Source organism: Oncorhynchus nerka, linkage group LG20 (genome assembly GCF_034236695.1).
Source record: "Oncorhynchus nerka isolate Pitt River linkage group LG20, Oner_Uvic_2.0, whole genome shotgun sequence".
Taxonomy (NCBI): domain Eukaryota; kingdom Metazoa; phylum Chordata; class Actinopteri; order Salmoniformes; family Salmonidae; genus Oncorhynchus; species Oncorhynchus nerka.
Window position 1 is genome coordinate 85,004,628 of NC_088415.1, and position 20,319 is coordinate 85,024,946.

The window sequence follows — 20,319 nt, forward strand, 5'->3', positions numbered from 1 at the left end:
CTACCACTAAGTCTCTACCCACCAACCCCCTACCACTAAGTCTCTACCCACCAACCCACCTACCACTAAGTCTCTACCCACCAACCCACCTACCACTAAGTCTCCACCCACCCACCAACCCACCTACCACTAAGTCTCTACCCACCAACCCACCTACCACTAAGTCTCTACCCACCAACACCCCTACCACTAAGTCTCTACCCACCAACCCCTACCACCAAGTTTCTACCCACCAACCCCCTACCACCAAGTCTCTACCCACCAACCCACCTACCACTAAGTCTCTACCCACCAACCCCTACCACTAAGTCTCTACCCACCAACCCCCCTACCACTAAGTCTCTACCCACCAACCCACCTACCACTAAGTCTCTACCCACCAACCCACCTACCACTAAGTCTCTACCCACCAACCCACAAATTCTCTACCACCTACCACTAAGTCTCTACCCACCAACCCACAAATTCTCTACCACCTACCACTAAGTCTCTACCCACCAACCCACAAATTCTCTACCACCTACCACTAAGTCTCTACCCACCAACCACTGTCTCTACCCACCATCCAACCAAGTCTGCAGCGAAAGCCCAGACTGAACCCAACTAAAAGTAACTCTTCAAATGAATACCCTCGTAGTGCTTTACACAGCATTATATAGCAGCTCGCAAGATGTTAGAATTATGCTTATAATGCATTATGAACACTGTTTTCCCAGGAAGTGTTACTAAACATTTCTCTGTGTGCTTCAGGGAGGGGTAGCAGTCTCCAGAGGAGTGGCACAGGACTTATGGCAAGTGTTCCGAGGTTTGGTTTACAACATCGCCATGAGAGACAGCATCTTCTTCTCAGAATACATGGAGAAAAGCTTTACCTACACCTCCTTCCACGCGCATAAGAAGTAAGTAGCTAACACCAATACCTCTTAGCGGGGTCCCAGGGTCTTATTAAGCCTCACTACTGACAAATGACCACGTTTTCTTCTGATACCGGTTCCAATGGTTGGATTTTCTGTGCTACTTCAGTTGTATCTATGGATGGGAACAGACATGTCGGCTCAGAAACTCAATACACACATTTTCACCAACATACCACGTATCCAGTACACACAAATGAGATTGAAAGGTTCACTGATCCTACACATTTAAAACCAGTCCTATTTATGAGTCTTCAAAGGTCAAGAGTAGGGCCCTGACCACATGACCTTACCAGGAAGAGCTTTGGGTCTTAGAGAAAACTCTAGTTACTGTATAGGCTAGAAATGGGCCCCCGAGTTTTTCCTGGTCTTGTCATGAGGTCACGGAAACTCAGGGCCCCAGACACTGGCTTTGAACAGACATCACTCTCCCTCTTCGTATTTCCCTCTAAACCTCCAGCCTATGTGATCTAACCCTAACCCTATATCTCTATCTCTGTCCTCAGGTATGGTGTGTGTCTGATCGGGGTGTGCCGGGAGGACAGTAAGAGCATCCTGCTGAATCCCGAGCCACAGTTCAGAATGAGCCCAAATGACAGCTGCTTCTACATCAACATCACTAAGGAGGAGGGCACTACCTTTAAGACCCAGGGGGAGAGGACGGGGAGCCGGCCCTGCTTGCCTGTACACAGTGTAATCGCTTGCATGGGTCAGTAATATGAGTTCTGTTCCAATACTACCTGGTATGAAGTGATGTATTGGACAAGTATATTAAGCAGTGGTGTAAAAGTACTCCAGAAAAAATACTTTGAAGTATTTAAAAAAAATACTTTTCTATAGTATTTTCGGAAAAATGATAAATGAATTGTCTTGTAAGACACAGAAATATGCCCACAATAAATAGTATGTTGTAAATGTTTTATGTTCTTTGTATCCTTCCTTGTTCAGGCACTGTGGCCATAGACCTCCAGGACACAGGCTGTGGGCCCTCTCTCTGTCTCCCCCCGGAGGAAATCAAGGGTAACAGCAGGAGGCCCAGCATCGGCCCCGTGCTAGAGGTGCCAGACACTTCCTCTATGCACACAGGTGACCTCTATAGCGACCAATCAGAGGACGAGACCATGCCCTCCAATGAGGACCTATCAACTGAGGGGTATGTTTTGCTTTATTTTTTCACAAGAGTTTGGTGGCACCTTAATTGGGGATGGTGGGTTTATGGTAATGTCTGGAACGGCATTGTACCAGATACATCAAACACATGGTTTGATGCTCTTCCATTAGTGCTGTTCCAGCCATTATTATGGGCCGTTCTCCCCTCAGCAGCCTCCACTGTTATTTATATAAGAGGTAACACTGATACAATGCAATATGTCTTACTTCTTATTCTTAAAGTAGATTTTTTTGGGAGGATGTAAGCCTTAGAGGATGTAAGAGAGGATGTAAGCCTTAGAGGATGTAAGAGAGGATATAAGCCTTAGAGGATGTAAGAGAGGATATAAGCCTTAGAGGATGTAAGAGAGGATATAAGCCTTAGAGGATGTAAAAGAGGATGTAAGCCTTAGAGGATGTAAGAGAGGATATAAGCCTTAGAGGATGTAAAAGAGGATGTAAGCCTTAGAGGATGAAAGAGAGGATGTAAACCTTAGAGGATGAAAGAGAGGATGTAAGCCTTAGAGGATGTAAGAGAGGATGTAAGCCTTAGAGGATGTAAGAGAGGATGTAAGCCTTAGAGGATGAAAGAGAGGATGTAAGCCTTAGAGGATGTAAGAGAGGATGTAAGCCTTAGAGGATGAAAGAGAGGATGTAAACCTTAGAGGATGTAAGCCTTAGAGGATGTAAGAGAGGATGAAAGCCTTAGAGGATGAAAGAGAGGATGTAAACCTTAGAGGATGTACGCCTTAGAGGATGAAAGAGAGGATGTAAACCTTAGAGGATGTAAGCCTTAGAGGATGTAAACCTTAGAGGATGTAAGCCTTAGAGGATGTAAGCCTTAGAGGATGAAAGAGAGGATGTAAACCTTAGAGGATGAAAGAGAGGATGTAAGCCTTAGAGGATGTAAGCCTTAGAGGATATAAGCCTTAGAGGATGTAAGCCTTAGAGGATGTAAGCTTTAGAGGATGTAAGAGAGGATGTAAGCCTTAGAGGATGTAAGCCTTAGAGGATGTAAGCCTTAGAGGATGTAAGCCTTAGAGGATGTAAGAGAGGATGTAAGCCTTAGAGGATGAAAGAGAGGATGTAAGCCTTAGAGGATGTAAGCCTTAGAGGATGTAAGAGAGGATGTAAGCCTTAGAGGATGAATGAGAGGATGTAAGCCTTAGAGGATGTAAGCCTTAGAGGATGTAAGAGAGGATGTAAGCCTTAGAGGATGAAAGAGAGGATGTAAGCCTTAGAGGATGTAAGAGAGGATGTAAGCCTTAGAGGATGTACGCCTTAGAGGATGTGAGAGGATGTAAGCCTTAGAGGATGTAAGCCTTAGAGGATGTAAGAGAGGATGTAAGCCTTAGAGTATGTAAGCCTTAGAGGATGAAAGAGAGGATGTAAACCTTAGAGGATGAAAGAGAGGATGTAAGCCTTAGAGGATGTAAGCCTTAGAGGATGTAAGAGAGGATGTAAGCCTTAGAGTATGTAAGCCTTAGAGGATGTAAGCCTTAGAGGATGTAAGCCTTAGAGGATGTAAGCCTTAGAGGATGTAAAAGAGGATGTAAGCCTTAGAGTATGTAAGCCTTAGAGGATGAAAGAGAGGATGTAAACCTTAGAGGATGAAAGAGAGGATGTAAGCCTTAGAGTATGTAAGCCTTAGAGGATGTAAGCCTTAGAGGATGAAAGCCTTAGAGGATGAAAGAGAGGATGTAAGCCTTAGAGTATGTAAGCCTTAGAGGATGTAAGAGAGGATGTAAACCTTAGAGGATGTAAACCTTAGAGGATGAAAGAGAGGATGTAAGCCTTAGAGGATGTAAGAGAGGATGTAAACCTTAGAGGATGAAAGAGAGGATGTAAACCTTAGAGGATGAAAGAGAGTATGTAAGCCTTAGAGGATGAAAGAGAGGATGTAAGCCTTAGAGTATGTAAGCCTTAGAGGATGTAAGAGAGTATGTAAGCCTTAGAGGATGTAAGCCTTAGAGTATGTAAGCATTAGAGGATGAAAGCCTTAGAGGATGAAAGAGAGGATGTAAGCCTTAGAGTATGTAAGCCTTAGAGGATGTAAGAGAGGATGTAAACCTTAGAGGATGAAAGAGAGGATGTAAGCCTTAGAGGATGAAAGAGAGGATGTAAGAGAGGATGTAAGCCTTAGAGGATGTAAACCTTAGAGGATGAAAGAGAGGATGTAAGCCTTAGAGGATGTAAGCCTTAGAGTATGTAAGCCTTAGAGGATGAAAGCCTTAGAGGATGAAAGAGAGGATGTAAGCCTTAGAGTATGTAAGCCTTAGAGGATGTAAGCCTTAGAGTATGTAAGCCTTAGAGGATGTAAGCCTTAGAGTATGTAAGCCTTAGAGTATGTAAGCCTTAGAGGATGTAAGCCTTAGAGGATGTAAGCCTTAGAGTATGTAAGCCTTAGAGGATGTAAGCCTTAGAGGATGTAAGCCTTAGAGTATGTAAGCCTTAGAGGATGTAAGCCTTAGAGGATGTAAGCCTTAGAGGATGTAAGCCTTAGAGTATGTAAGCCTTAGAGGATGTAAGAGAGGATGTAAACCTTAGAGGATGAAAGAGAGGATGTAAGCCTTAGGGGATGAAAGAGAGGATGAAAGAGAGGATGTAAGCCTTAGAGGATGTAAACCTTAGAGGATGAAAGAGAGGATGTAAGCCTTAGAGGATGTAAGCCTTAGAGGATGTAAACCTTAGAGGATGAAAGAGAGGATGTAAACCTTAGAGGATGTAAGCCTTGGAGTATGTAAGCCTTAGAGTATGTAAGCCTTAGAGGATGAAAGAGAGGATGTAAGCCTTAGAGGATGTAAGCCTTAGAGTATGTAAGCCTTAGAGGATGAAAGAGAGGATGAAAGAGAGGATGTAAGCCTTAGAGGATGTAAACCTTAGAGGATGAAAGAGAGGATGTAAGCCTTAGAGGATGTAAGCCTTAGAGGATGTAAACCTTAGAGGATGAAAGAGAGGATGTAAACCTTAGAGGATGTAAGCCTTAGAGTATGTAAGCCTTAGAGTATGTAAGCCTTAGAGGATGAAAGAGAGGATGTAAGCCTTAGAGGATGTAAGCCTTAGAGTATGTAAGCCTTAGAGGATGAAAGAGAGGATGTAAACCTTAGAGGATGTAAGCCTTAGAGGATGTAAGCCTTAGAGTATGTAAGCCTTAGAGGATGAAAGAGAGGATGTAAGCCTTAGAGGATGTAAGCCTTAGAGGATGAAAGAGAGGATGTAAACCTTAGAGGATGAAAGAGAGGATGTAAGCCTTAGAGGATGAAAGAGAGGATGTAAACCTTAGAGGATGAAAGAGAGGATGTAAGCCTTAGAGGATGAAAGAGAGGATGTAAGCCTTAGAGGATGAAAGAGAGGATGTAAGCCTTAGAGGATGTAAGCCTTAGAGGATGGAAAGAGAGGATGTAAGCCTTAGAGGATGAAAGAGAGGATGTAAACCTTAGAGGATGTAAGCCTTAGAGGATGGAAAGAGAGGATGTAAGCCTTAGAGGATGTAAACCTTAGAGGATGTAAGAGAGGATGTAAACCTTAGAGGATGTAAGAGAGGATGTAAACCTTAGAGGATGGAAAGAGAGGATGTAAGCCTTAGAGGATTTAAGCCTTAGAGGATGGAAAGAGAGGATGTAAGCCTTAGAGGATGAAAGAGAGGATGTAAACCTTAGAGGATGAAAGAGAGGATGTAAGCCTTAGAGGATGAAAGAGAGGATGTAAGAGAGGATGTAAGCCTTAGAGGATGTAAACCTTAGAGGATGAAAGAGAGGATGTAAGCCTTAGAGGATGTAAGCCTTAGAGTATGTAAGCCTTAGAGGATGAAAGCCTTAGAGGATGAAAGAGAGGATGTAAGCCTTAGAGTATGTAAGCCTTAGAGGATGTAAGCCTTAGAGTATGTAAGCCTTAGAGTATGTAAGCCTTAGAGGATGTAAGCCTTAGAGGATGTAAGCCTTAGAGTATGTAAGCCTTAGAGGATGTAAGCCTTAGAGGATGTAAGCCTTAGAGTATGTAAGCCTTAGAGGATGTAAGCCTTAGAGGATGTAAGCCTTAGAGGATGTAAGCCTTAGAGTATGTAAGCCTTAGAGGATGTAAGAGAGGATGTAAACCTTAGAGGATGAAAGAGAGGATGTAAGCCTTAGGGGATGAAAGAGAGGATGAAAGAGAGGATGTAAGCCTTAGAGGATGTAAACCTTAGAGGATGAAAGAGAGGATGTAAGCCTTAGAGGATGTAAGCCTTAGAGGATGTAAACCTTAGAGGATGAAAGAGAGGATGTAAACCTTAGAGGATGTAAGCCTTGGAGTATGTAAGCCTTAGAGTATGTAAGCCTTAGAGGATGAAAGAGAGGATGTAAGCCTTAGAGGATGTAAGCCTTAGAGTATGTAAGCCTTAGAGGATGAAAGAGAGGATGAAAGAGAGGATGTAAGCCTTAGAGGATGTAAACCTTAGAGGATGAAAGAGAGGATGTAAGCCTTAGAGGATGTAAGCCTTAGAGGATGTAAACCTTAGAGGATGAAAGAGAGGATGTAAACCTTAGAGGATGTAAGCCTTAGAGTATGTAAGCCTTAGAGTATGTAAGCCTTAGAGGATGAAAGAGAGGATGTAAGCCTTAGAGGATGTAAGCCTTAGAGTATGTAAGCCTTAGAGGATGAAAGAGAGGATGTAAACCTTAGAGGATGTAAGCCTTAGAGGATGTAAGCCTTAGAGTATGTAAGCCTTAGAGGATGAAAGAGAGGATGTAAGCCTTAGAGGATGTAAGCCTTAGAGGATGAAAGAGAGGATGTAAACCTTAGAGGATGAAAGAGAGGATGTAAGCCTTAGAGGATGAAAGAGAGGATGTAAACCTTAGAGGATGAAAGAGAGGATGTAAGCCTTAGAGGATGAAAGAGAGGATGTAAGCCTTAGAGGATGAAAGAGAGGATGTAAGCCTTAGAGGATGTAAGCCTTAGAGGATGGAAAGAGAGGATGTAAGCCTTAGAGGATGAAAGAGAGGATGTAAACCTTAGAGGATGTAAGCCTTAGAGGATGGAAAGAGAGGATGTAAGCCTTAGAGGATGTAAACCTTAGAGGATGTAAGAGAGGATGTAAACCTTAGAGGATGTAAGAGAGGATGTAAACCTTAGAGGATGGAAAGAGAGGATGTAAGCCTTAGAGGATGTAAGCCTTAGAGGATGGAAAGAGAGGATGTAAGCCTTAGAGGATGAAAGAGAGGATGTAAACCTTAGAGGATGTAAGCCTTAGAGGATGGAAAGAGAGGATGTAAGCCTTAGAGGATGTAAACCTTAGAGGATGTAAGAGAGGATGTAAACCTTAGAGGATGTAAGAGAGGATGTAAACCTTAGAGGATGTAAGAGAGGATGTAAACCTTAGAGGATGTAAGAGAGGATGTAAGCCTTAGAGGATGTAAACCTTAGAGGATGTAAGAGAGGATGTAAGCCTTAGAGGATGGAAAGAGAGGATGTAAGCCTTAGAGGATGTAAGAGAGGATGTAAACCTTAGAGGATGAAAGAGAGGATGTAAGCCTTAGAGGATGGAAAGAGAGGATGTAAGCCTTAGAGGATGGAAAGAGAGGATGTAAGCCTTAGAGGATGGAAAGAGAGGATGTAAGCCTTAGAGGATGTAAACCTTAGAGGATGAAAGAGAGGATGAAAGAGAGGATGTAAGCCTTAGAGGATGTAAGCCTTAGAGGATGTAAGCCTTAGAGGATGTAAACCTTAGAGGATGAAAGAGAGGATGTAAACCTTAGAGGATGTAAGCCTTAGAGTATGTAAGCCTTAGAGTATGTAAGCCTTAGAGGATGAAAGAGAGGATGTAAGCCTTAGAGGATGTAAGCCTTAGAGTATGTAAGCCTTAGAGGATGAAAGAGAGGATGTAAACCTTAGAGGATGTAAGCCTTAGAGGATGTAAGCCTTAGAGTATGTAAGCCTTAGAGGATGAAAGAGAGGATGTAAGCCTTAGAGGATGTAAGCCTTAGAGGATGAAAGAGAGGATGTAAACCTTAGAGGATGAAAGAGAGGATGTAAGCCTTAGAGGATGAAAGAGAGGATGTAAACCTTAGAGGATGAAAGAGAGGATGTAAGCCTTAGAGGATGAAAGAGAGGATGTAAGCCTTAGAGGATGAAAGAGAGGATGTAAGCCTTAGAGGATGTAAGCCTTAGAGGATGGAAAGAGAGGATGTAAGCCTTAGAGGATGAAAGAGAGGATGTAAACCTTAGAGGATGTAAGCCTTAGAGGATGGAAAGAGAGGATGTAAGCCTTAGAGGATGTAAACCTTAGAGGATGTAAGAGAGGATGTAAACCTTAGAGGATGTAAGAGAGGATGTAAACCTTAGAGGATGGAAAGAGAGGATGTAAGCCTTAGAGGATGTAAGCCTTAGAGGATGAAAGAGAGGATGTAAACCTTAGAGGATGTAAGCCTTAGAGGATGAAAGAGAGGATGTAAACCTTAGAGGATGTAAGCCTTAGAGGATGTAAACCTTAGAGGATGTAAGCCTTAGAGGATGTAAGCCTTAGAGGATGAAAGAGAGGATGTAAACCTTAGAGGATGAAAGAGAGGATGTAAGCCTTAGAGGATGTAAGCCTTAGAGGATATAAGCCTTAGAGGATGTAAGCCTTAGAGGATGTAAGCCTTAGAGGATGTAAGAGAGGATGTAAGCCTTAGAGGATGTAAGCCTTAGAGGATGTAAGCCTTAGAGGATGTAAGCCTTAGAGGATGTAAGAGAGGATGTAAGCCTTAGAGGATGAAAGAGAGGATGTAAGCCTTAGAGGATGTAAGCCTTAGAGGATGTAAGAGAGGATGTAAGCCTTAGAGGATGAATGAGAGGATGTAAGCCTTAGAGGATGTAAGCCTTAGAGGATGTAAGAGAGGATGTAAGCCTTAGAGGATGAAAGAGAGGATGTAAGCCTTAGAGGATGTAAGAGAGGATGTAAGCCTTAGAGGATGTACGCCTTAGAGGATGTGAGAGGATGTAAGCCTTAGAGGATGTAAGCCTTAGAGGATGTAAGAGAGGATGTAAGCCTTAGAGTATGTAAGCCTTAGAGGATGAAAGAGAGGATGTAAACCTTAGAGGATGAAAGAGAGGATGTAAGCCTTAGAGTATGTAAGAGAGGATGTAAGCCTTAGAGGATGTAAGCCTTAGAGGATGTAAGAGAGGATGTAAGCCTTAGAGTATGTAAGCCTTAGAGGATGTAAGCCTTAGAGGATGTAAGCCTTAGAGGATGTAAGCCTTAGAGGATGTAAAAGAGGATGTAAGCCTTAGAGTATGTAAGCCTTAGAGGATGAAAGAGAGGATGTAAACCTTAGAGGATGAAAGAGAGGATGTAAGCCTTAGAGTATGTAAGCCTTAGAGGATGTAAGCCTTAGAGGATGAAAGCCTTAGAGGATGAAAGAGAGGATGTAAGCCTTAGAGTATGTAAGCCTTAGAGGATGTAAGAGAGGATGTAAACCTTAGAGGATGTAAACCTTAGAGGATGAAAGAGAGGATGTAAGCCTTAGAGGATGTAAGAGAGGATGTAAACCTTAGAGGATGAAAGAGAGGATGTAAACCTTAGAGGATGAAAGAGAGTATGTAAGCCTTAGAGGATGAAAGAGAGGATGTAAGCCTTAGAGTATGTAAGCCTTAGAGGATGTAAGAGAGTATGTAAGCCTTAGAGGATGTAAGCCTTAGAGTATGTAAGCCTTAGAGGATGAAAGCCTTAGAGGATGAAAGAGAGGATGTAAGCCTTAGAGTATGTAAGCCTTAGAGGATGTAAGAGAGGATGTAAACCTGTAGAGGATGAAAGAGAGGATGTAAGCCTTAGAGGATGAAAGAGAGGATGTAAGAGAGGATGTAAGCCTTAGAGGATGTAAACCTTAGAGGATGAAAGAGAGGATGTAAGCCTTAGAGGATGTAAGCCTTAGAGTATGTAAGCCTTAGAGGATGAAAGCCTTAGAGGATGAAAGAGAGGATGTAAGCCTTAGAGTATGTAAGCCTTAGAGGATGTAAGCCTTAGAGGATGTAAGCCTTAGAGGATGTAAGCCTTAGAGTATGTAAGCCTTAGAGGATGTAAGCCTTAGAGGATGTAAGCCTTAGAGGATGTAAGCCTTAGAGGATGTAAGCCTTAGAGGATGTAAGCCTTAGAGGATGTAAGCCTTAGAGGATGTAAGCCTTAGAGGATGTAAGCCTTAGAGGATGTAAGCCTTAGAGAGGATGTAAGCCTTGTTTTAGAGTATGTAAGCCTTAGAGGATGTAAGAGAGGATGTAAACCTTAGAGGATGAAAGAGAGGATTTAAGCCTTAGGGGATGAAAGAGAGGATGAAAGAGAGGATGTAAGCCTTAGAGGATGTAAACCTTAGAGGATGAAAGAGAGGATGTAAGCCTTAGAGGATGTAAGCCTTAGAGGATGTAAACCTTAGAGGATGAAAGAGAGGATGTAAACCTTAGAGGATGTAAGCCTTGGAGTATGTAAGCCTTAGAGTATGTAAGCCTTAGAGGATGAAAGAGAGGATGTAAGCCTTAGAGGATGTAAGCCTTAGAGTATGTAAGCCTTAGAGGATGAAAGAGAGGATGAAAGAGAGGATGTAAGCCTTAGAGGATGTAAACCTTAGAGGATGAAAGAGAGGATGTAAACCTTAGAGGATGTAAGCCTTAGAGTATGTAAGCCTTAGAGTATGTAAGCCTTAGAGGATGAAAGAGAGGATGTAAGCCTTAGAGGATGTAAGCCTTAGAGTATGTAAGCCTTAGAGGATGAAAGAGAGGATGTAAACCTTAGAGGATGTAAGCCTTAGAGGATGTAAGCCTTAGAGTATGTAAGCCTTAGAGGATGAAAGAGAGGATGTAAACCTTAGAGGATGAAAGAGAGGATGTAAGCCTTAGAGGATGAAAGAGAGGATGTAAACCTTAGAGGATGAAAGAGAGGATGTAAGCCTTAGAGGATGAAAGAGAGGATGTAAGCCTTAGAGGATGAAAGAGAGGATGTAAGCCTTAGAGGATGTAAGCCTTAGAGGATGGAAAGAGAGGATGTAAGCCTTAGAGGATGAAAGAGAGGATGTAAACCTTAGAGGATGTAAGCCTTAGAGGATGGAAAGAGAGGATGTAAGCCTTAGAGGATGTAAACCTTAGAGGATGTAAGAGAGGATGTAAACCTTAGAGGATGTAAGAGAGGATGTAAACCTTAGAGGATGTAAGAGAGGATGTAAACCTTAGAGGATGTAAGAGAGGATGTAAGCCTTAGAGGATGTAAACCTTAGAGGATGTAAGAGAGGATGTAAGCCTTAGAGGATGGAAAGAGAGGATGTAAGCCTTAGAGGATGTAAGAGAGGATGTAAACCTTAGAGGATGAAAGAGAGGATGTAAGCCTTAGAGGATGGAAAGAGAGGATGTAAGCCTTAGAGGATGGAAAGAGAGGATGTAAGCCTTAGAGGATGGAAAGAGAGGATGTAAGCCTTAGAGGATGGAAAGAGAGGATGTAAGCCTTAGAGGATGGAAAGAGAGGATGTAAGCCTTAGAGGATGGAAAGAGAGGATGTAAGCCTTAGAGGATGTAAACCTTAGAGGATGAAAGAGAGGATGTAAGCCTTAGAGGATGTAAACCTTAGAGGATGAAAGAGAGGATGTAAGCCTTAGAGGATGAAAGAGAGGATGTAAACCTTAGAGGATGTACGCCTTAGAGGATGTAAGAGAGGATGAAAGCCTTAGAGGATGTAAGCCTTAGAGGATGAAAGCCTTAGAGGATGTAAGCCTTAGAGGATGTAAGAGAGGATGTAAACCTTAGAGGATGAAAGAGAGGATGTAAGCCTTAGAGGATGTACGCCTTAGAGGATGTAAGCCTTAGAGGATGTAAGCCTTAGAGGATGGAAAGAGAGGATGTAAGCCTTAGAGGATGTAAACCTTAGAGGATGAAAGAGAGGATGTAAGCCTTAGAGGATGTACGCCTTAGAGGATGAAAGCCTTAGAGGATGTAAGCCTTAGAGGATGTAAGCCTTAGAGGATGTAAGCCTTAGAGGATGGAAAGAGAGGATGTAAGCCTTAGAGGATAAAAGCCTTAGAGGATGTAAGCCTTAGAGGATGTAAGCCTTAGAGGATGTAAGAGAGGATGTAAGCCTTAGAGGATGAAAGAGAGGATGTAAGCCTTAGAGGATGAAAGAGAGGATGTAAGCCTTAGAGGATGTAAGAGAGGATGTAAGCCTTAGAGGATGTAAGAGAGGATGTAAGCCTTAAAGGATGTACGCCTTAGAGGATGTAAGAGAGGATGTAAGCCTTAGAGGATGTAAGCCTTAGAGGATGAAAGAGAGGATATAAGCCTTAGAGGATGAAAGAGAGGATGTAAGCCTTAGAGGATGTAAGAGAGGATGTAAGCCTTAGAGGATGTACGCCTTAGAGGATGTAAGAGAGGATGTAAGCCTTAGAGGATGTAAGCCTTAGAGGATGTAAGAGAGGATGTAAGCCTTAGAGGATGTAAGAGAGGATGTAAGCCTTAGAGGATGAAAGAGAGGATGTAAGCCTTAGAGGATGTAAGAGAGGATGTAAGCCTTAGAGGATGAAAGAGAGGATGTAAGCCTTAGAGGATGTAAGAGAGGATGTAAGCCTTAGAGGATGTACGCCTTAGAGGATGTAAGAGAGGATGTAAGCCTTAGAGGATGTAAGAGAGGATGTAAGCCTTAGAGGATGTAAGAGAGGATGTAAGCCTTAGAGGATGTACGCCTTAGAGGATGAAAGAGAGGATGTAAGCCTTAGAGGATGTAAGAGAGGATGTAAGCCTTAGAGGATGTACGCCTTAGAGGATGTAAGAGAGGATGTAAGCCTTAGAGGATGTAAGAGAGGATGTAAGCCTTAGAGGATGTAAGCCTTAGAGTATGTAAGGCTTAGAGGATATAAGCCTTAGAGGATGAAAGAGAGGATGTAAGCCTTAGAGGATGTAAGCCTTAGAGGATGTAAGCCTTAGAGGATGTAAGAGAGGATGTAAGCCTTAGAGGATGTAAGCCTTAGAGTATGTAAGCCTTAGAGGATATAAGCCTTAGAGGATGAAAGAGAGGATGTAAGCCTTAGAGGATGTAAGCCTTAGAGGATGTAAGAGAGGATGTAAGCCTTAGAGGATGTAAGCATTAGAGGATGTAAACCTTAGAGGATGTAAACCTTAGAGGATGAAAGAGAGGATGTAAGCCTTAGAGGATGAAAGAGAGGATGTAAGCCTTAGAGGATGTAAGAGAGGATGTAAGCCTTAGAGGATGAAAGAGAGGATGTAAGCCTTAGAGGATGTAAGCCTTAGAGGATGTAAGAGAGGATGTAAGCCTTAGAGGATGTAAGCCTTAGAGGATGTAAGAGAGGATGTAAGCCTTAGAGGATGGAAAGAGAGGATGTAAGCCTTAGAGGATGTAAACCTTAGAGGATGTAAGAGAGGATGAAAGCCTTAGAGGATGTAAGCCTTAGAGGATGTAAGCCTTAGAGGATGTAAGCCTTAGAGGATGTAAGCCTTAGAGGATGAAAGCCTTAGAGGATGTAAGCCTTAGAGGATGAAAGAGAGGATGTAAGCCTTAGAGGATGTAAGCCTTAGAGGATGTAAGCCTTAGAGGATGGAAAGAGAGGATGTAAGCCTTAGAGGATGAAAGAGAGGATGTAAGCCTTAGAGGATAAAAGCCTTAGAGGATGTAAGCCTTAGAGGATGTAAGCCTTAGAGGATGTAAGCCTTAGAGGATGAAAGAGAGGATGTAAGCCTTAGAGGATGAAAGAGAGGATGTAAGCCTTAGAGGATGTAAGCCTTAGAGGATGTAAGCCTTAGAGGATGTAAGCCTTAGAGGATGAAATAGAGGATGTAAGCCTTAGAGGATAAAAGCCTTAGAGGATGTAAGCCTTAGAGGATGTAAGCCTTAGAGGATGTAAGCCTTAGAGGATGTAAGAGAGGATGTAAGCCTTAGAGGATGTAAGAGAGGATATAAGCCTTAGAGGATGAAAGAGAGGATGTAAGCCTTAGAGGATGTAAGAGAGGATGTGGATGTAAGCCTTAGAGGATGTACGCCTTAGAGGATGTAGAGAGGATGTAAGAGAGGATGTAAGCCTTAGAGGATGTAAGAGAGGATGTAAGCCTTAGAGGATGTAAGAGAGGATGTAAGCCTTAGAGGATGTAAGAGAGGATGTAAGCCTTAGAGGATGAAAGAGAGGATGTAAGCCTTAGAGGATGTAAGAGAGGATGTAAGCCTTAGAGGATGAAAGAGAGGATGTAAGCCTTAGAGGATGTAAGAGAGGATGTAAGCCTTAGAGGATGTACGCCTTTAGAGGATGAAAGAGAGGATGTAAGCCTTAGAGGATGTAAGAGAGGATGTAAGCCTTAGAGGATGAAAAGAGAGGATGTAAGCCTTAGAGGATGTAAGCCTTAGAGGATGTAAGCCTTAGAGGATGTAAGCCTTAGAGGAGTAAGAGGATGTGCCTTAGAGGATGTAAGCCTTAGAGGATGTAAAAGAGGATGTAAGCCTTAGAGGATGTGCTCCTTAGAGGATGAAAAGAGGATGTAGAGGATGTAAGAGAGGATGTAAGCCTTAGAGGATGTAAGCCTTAGAGGATGTAAGCCTTAGAGGATATAAGCCTTAGAGGATGAAAGAGAGGATGTAAGCCTTAGAGGATGTAAGCCTTAGAGGATGTAAGCCTTAGAGGATGAAAGAGAGGATGTAAGCCTTAGAGGATGTAAGCCTTAGAGGATGTAAGCCTTAGAGGATGTAAGAGAGGATGTAAGCCTTAGAGGATGTAAGCCTTAGAGGATGTAAGAGAGGATGTAAGCCTTAGAGGATGGAAAGAGAGGATGTAAGCCTTAGAGGATGTAAACCTTAGAGGATGTAAGCCTTAGAGGATGTAAGCCTTAGAGGATGTAAGAGAGGATGTAAGCCTTAGAGGATGTAAGCCTTAGAGGATGTAAGAGAGGATGTAAGCCTTAGAGGATGGAAAGAGAGGATGTAAGCCTTAGAGGATGTAAACCTTAGAGGATGTAAACCTTAGAGGATGAAAGAGAGGATGTAAGCCTTAGAGGATGAAAGAGAGGATGTAAGCCTTAGAGGATGTAAGCCTTAGAGGATGTAAGAGAGGATGTAAGCCTTAGAGGATGTAAGCCTTAGAGGATGATGAAAAGAGAGGATGTAAGCCTTAGAGGATGTAAGAGAGGATGTAAGCCTTAGAGGATGAAAGAGAGGATGTAAGCCTTAGAGGATGTAACCTTAGAGGATGTAAGAGAGGATGTAAGCCTTAGAGGATGAAAGAGAGGATGTAAGCCTTAGAGGATAAACCTTAGAGGATGTAAGCCTTAGAGGATGTAAGCCTTAGAGGATGTAAGCCTTAGAGGATGTAAGAGAGGATGTAAGCCTTAGAGGATGGAAAGAGAGGATGTAAGCCTTAGAGGATGTAAACCTTAGAGGATGTAAGCCTTAGAGGATGTAAGCCTTAGAGGAGGATGAAAAGAGAGGATGTAAGCCTTAGAGGATGTAAAAAGAGAGGATGTAAGCCTTAGAGGATGTAAGCCTTAGAGGATGTAAGAGGATGTAAGCCTTAGAGGATGAAAAGAGGATGTAAGCCTTAGAGGATGTAAACCTTAGAGGATGAAAGAGAGGATGTAAGCCTTAGAGGATGTAAGCCTTAGAGGATGTAAGAGAGGATGTAAGCCTTAGAGGATGTAAGCCTTAGAGGATGTAAGCCTTAGAGGATGTAAGAGAGGAGCCTTAGAGGATGTAAGCCTTAGAGGATGTAAGCCTTAGAGGATGTAGAGGATGTAAGCCTTAGAGGATGTAAAGAGGGATGTAAGGATTAGAGGATGAAAGCCTTAGAGGATGAAAAGAGGATGTAAGCCTTAGAGGATGTAAGCCTTAGAGGATGTAGAGGATGTAAGCCTTAGAGGGATGTAAAGAGAGGATGTAAGCCTTAGAGGATGTAAGCCTTAGAGGATGTAGAGGATGTAGAGGATGTAAGCCTTAGAGGATGTAAGCCTTAGAGGATGTAAGCCTTAGAGGATGTAAGCCTTAGAGGATGAAAGCCTTAGAGGATGTAAGCCTTAGAGGATGTAAGCCTAGAGGCCCTTAGAGGATGTAAGCCTTAGAGGATGTAAGAGGATGTAAGCCTTAGAGGATGAAAGAGAGGATGTAAGCCTTAGAGGATGTAAGCCTTAGAGGATGTAAGAGAGGATGTAAGCCTTAGAGGATGTAAGCCTTAGAGGATGTAAGAGAGGATGTAAACCTTAGAGGATGAAAGAGAGGATGTAAAGCCTTAGAGGATGTAAGCCTTAGAGGATGTAAGCCTTAGAGGATGTAAGCCTTAGAGGATGTAAGCCTTAGAGGATGAAAGAGAGGATGTAAGCCTTAGAGGATGGAAAGAGAGGATGTAAGCCTTAGAGGATGTAAACCTTAGAGGATGTAAGCCTTAGAGGATGTAAGCCTTAGAGGATGTAAGCCTTAGAGGATGTAAGCCTTAGAGGATAGAGGATGTAAGCCTTAGAGGATGTAAGCCTTAGAGGATGTAAGCCTTAGAGGATGTAAGCCTTAGAGGATGTAAGCCTTAGAGGATGTAAGCCTTAGAGGATGTAAGCCTTAGAGGATGAAAGCCTTAGAGGATGTAAGCCTTAGAGGATGTAAGCCTTAGAGGATGTAAGCCTTAGAGGATGAAAGCCTTAGAGGATGTAAGCCTTAGAGGATGTAAGCCTTAGAGGATGTAAGCCTTAGAGGATGTAAGCCTTAGAGGATGTAAACCTTAGAGGATGTAAGCCTTAGAGGATGTAAAGAGGATGTAAGCCTTAGAGGATGAAAGAGGATGTAAGCCTTAGAGGATGTAAGAGGATGTAAGCCTTAGAGGATGAAAGAGGATGTAAGCCTTAGAGGATGTAAGCCTTAGAGGAGGATGAAAGAGAGGATGTAAGCCTTAGAGGATGTAAGAGGATGTAAGCCTTAGAGGATGTAAGCCTTAGAGGATGGATGGAAAGAGAGGATGTAAACCTTAGAGGATGTAAACCTTAGAGGATGTAAGCCTTAGAGGATGTAAGCCTTAGAGGATGAAAGAGAGGATGTAAGCCTTAGAGGATGTAAGAGAGGATGTAAGCCTTAGAGGATGAAAGAGAGGATGTAAGCCTTAGAGGATGAAAGAGAGGATGTAAGCCTTAGAGGATAGAGGATGAAAGTAAGCCTTAGAGGATGTAAGCCTTAGAGGATGTAAGCCTTAGAGGATGAAAGAGAGGATGTAAGCCTTAGAGGATGTTAGAGGATGTAAGCCTTAGAGGATGTAAGCCTTAGAGGATGTAAGCCTTAGAGGATATAAGCCTTAGAGGATGAAAGAGAGGATGTAAGCCTTAGAGGATGTAAAGAGGATGTAAGCCTGTAGGAGCCTTAGAGGATGAAAAGATGTAAGCCTTAGAGGATGTAGAGGATGAGAGGATGTTAGAGGATAAACCTTAGAGGATGAAAGAGAGGATGTAAGCCTTAGAGGATGAAAGAGAGGATGTAAGCCTTAGAGGATGTAAGCCTAGAGGATGTAAGCCTTAGAGGATGTAAGAGAGGATGTAAGCCTTAGAGGATTAGAGGATGTAAGCCTTAGAGGATGTAAGAGAGGATGTAAGCCTTAGAGGATGAAAGAGAGGATGTAAGCCTTAGAGGATGTAAGCCTTAGAGGATGTAAGCCTTAGAGGATGTAAGAGAGGATGTAAGCCTTAGAGGATGTAAGCCTTAGAGGATGTAAGCCTTAGAGGATGTAAGCCTTAGAGGATGAAAGAGAGGATGTAAGCCTTAGAGGATGTAAGAGGATGTAAGCCTTAGAGGATGGAAAGAGAGGATGTAAACCTTAGAGGATGTAAACCTTAGAGGATGTAAGCCTTAGAGGATGGAAAGAGGATGTAAGCCTTAGAGGATGTAAAAGAGAGGATGTAAGCCTTAGAGGATGTAAGCCTTAGAGGATGTAAGAGAGGATGTAAGCCTTAGAGGATGAAAGAGGATGTAAGCCTTTAGAGGATAAGTAAACCTTAGAGGATGTAAACCTTAGAGGATGTAAGAGGATAGAGGATGTAAGCCTTAGAGGATGAAAGAGAGGATGTAAGCCTTAGAGGGATAGAGGATGTAAGAGAGGATGTAAGCCTTAGAGGATGAAAGAGAGGATGTAAGCCTTAGAGGATGTAAGCCTTAGAGGATGTAAGAGAGGATGTAAGCCTTAGAGGATGTAAGCCTTAGAGGATGTAAGAGAGGATGTAAGCCTTAGAGGATGGAAAGAGAGGATGTAAGCCTTAGAGGATGTAAACCTTAGAGGATGTAAGCCTTAGAGGATGTAAGCCTTAGAGGATGTAAGAGAGGATGTAAGCCTTAGAGGATGTAAGCCTTAGAGGATGGAAAGAGGATGTAAGCCTTAGAGGATGGAAACCTTAGAGGATGTAAGCCTTAGAGGATGTAAGCCTTAGAGGATGAAAGGCCTTAGAGGATGTAAGCCTTAGAGGATAGAGGATGTAAGCCTTAGAGGATGTAGGAGCCTTAGAGGATGAAAAGAGAGGATGTAAGCCTTAGAGGATGTAAGCCTTAGAGGATGTAAGCCTTAGAGGATGTAAGCCTTAGAGGATGTAAGAGAGGATGTAAGCCTTAGAGGATGTAAGCCTTAGAGGATGTAAGCCTTAGAGGATGAAAAAGAGAGGATGTAAGCCTTAGAGGATGTAAGCCTTAGAGGATGTAAGCCTTAGAGGATGTAAGCCTTAGAGGATGAAAAGAGGATGGATGTAAGCCTTAGAGGATGTAAGCCTTAGAGGATGTAAGCCTTAGAGGATGTAAGAGAGGATGTAAGCCTTAGAGTATGTAAGCCTTAGAGGATGAAAGAGAGGATGTAAACCTTAGAGGATGAAGAGAGGATGTAAGCCTTAGAGTATGTAAGCCTTAGAGGATGTAAGCCTTAGAGGATGTAAGCCTTAGAGGATGTAAGAGAGGATGTAAGCCTTAGAGGATGGAAAGAGAGGATGTAAGCCTTAGAGGATGTAAACCTTAGAGGATGTAAGAGAGGATGAAAGCCTTAGAGGATGTAAGCCTTAGAGGATGTAAGCCTTAGAGGATGTAAGCCTTAGAGGATGAAAGCCTTAGAGGATGTAAGCCTTAGAGGATGTAAGCCTTAGAGGATGTAAGCCTTAGAGGATGAAAGAGAGGATGTAAGCCTTAGAGGATGTAAGCCTTAGAGGATGGAAAGAGAGGATGTAAGCCTTAGAGGATGTAAACCTTAGAGGATGTAAGAGAGGATGAAAGCCTTAGAGGATGTAAGCCTTAGAGGATGTAAGCCTTAGAGGATGTAAGCCTTAGAGGATGAAAGCCTTAGAGGATGTAAGCCTTAGAGGATGTAAGCCTTAGAGGATGTAAGCCTTAGAGGATGAAAGAGAGGATGTAAGCTTTAGAGGATGTAAGCCTTAGAGGATGTAAGCCTTAGAGGATGGAAAGAGAGGATGTAAGCCTTAGAGGATGAAAGAGAGGATGTAAGCCTTAGAGGATGTAAGCCTTAGAGGATGTAAGAGAGGATGTAAGCCTTAGAGTATGTAAGCCTTAGAGGATGTAAGCCTTAGAGGATGTAAGCCTTAGAGGATGTAAGCCTTAGAGGATGTAAGCCTTAGAGGATGTAAGAGAGGATGTAAGCCTTAGAGTATGTAAGCCTTAGAGGATGAAAGAGAGGATGTAAACCTTAGAGGATGAAAGAGAGGATGTAAGCCTTAGAGTATGTAAGCCTTAGAGGATGTAAGCCTTAGAGGATGAAAGCCTTAGAGGATGAAAGAGGGGATGTAAGCCTTAGAGTATGTAAGCCTTAGAGGATGTAAGAGAGGATGTAAACCTTAGAGGATGTAAACCTTAGAGGATGAAAGAGAGGATGTAAGCCTTAGAGGATGAAAGAGAGGATGTAAGCCTTAGAGGATGAAAGAGAGGATGTAAGCCTTAGAGGATGAAAGAGAGGATGTAAGCCTTAGAGGATGTAAGAGAGGATGTAAACCTTAGAGGATGAAAGAGAGGATGTAAACCTTAGAGGATGAAAGAGAGTATGTAAGCCTTAGAGGATGAAAGAGAGGATGTAAGCCTTAGAGTATGTAAGCCTTAGAGGATGTAAGAGAGTATGTAAGCCTTAGAGGATGTAAGCCTTAGAGTATGTAAGCCTTAGAGGATGAAAGCCTTAGAGGATGTAAGAGAGTATGTAAGCCTTAGAGGATGTAAGCCTTAGAGTATGTAAGCCTTAGAGTATGTAAGCCTTAGAGGATGTAAGAGAGGATGTAAACCTTAGAGGATGAAAGAGAGGATGTAAGCCTTAGAGGATGAAAGAGAGTATGT

General features: G+C 42.7%; 1 protein-coding gene across 1 annotated transcript in view; it reads left to right on the top strand.

Annotated features, from left to right (window-relative positions):
• Positions 1 to 20,319, top strand: part of LOC115101598 (potassium channel subfamily T member 2) — a gene marked incomplete at its 5' end in the record, with an annotated part of 95,964 nt that overhangs the window by 21,280 nt on the left and 54,365 nt on the right. Inside the window, 4 exon segments of the mRNA XM_065006091.1 lie at positions 751 to 800; positions 803 to 899; positions 1,421 to 1,623; positions 1,863 to 2,067. Of these exon segments, the coding sequence (XP_064862163.1) occupies positions 751 to 800; positions 803 to 899; positions 1,421 to 1,623; positions 1,863 to 2,067 (555 nt within the window).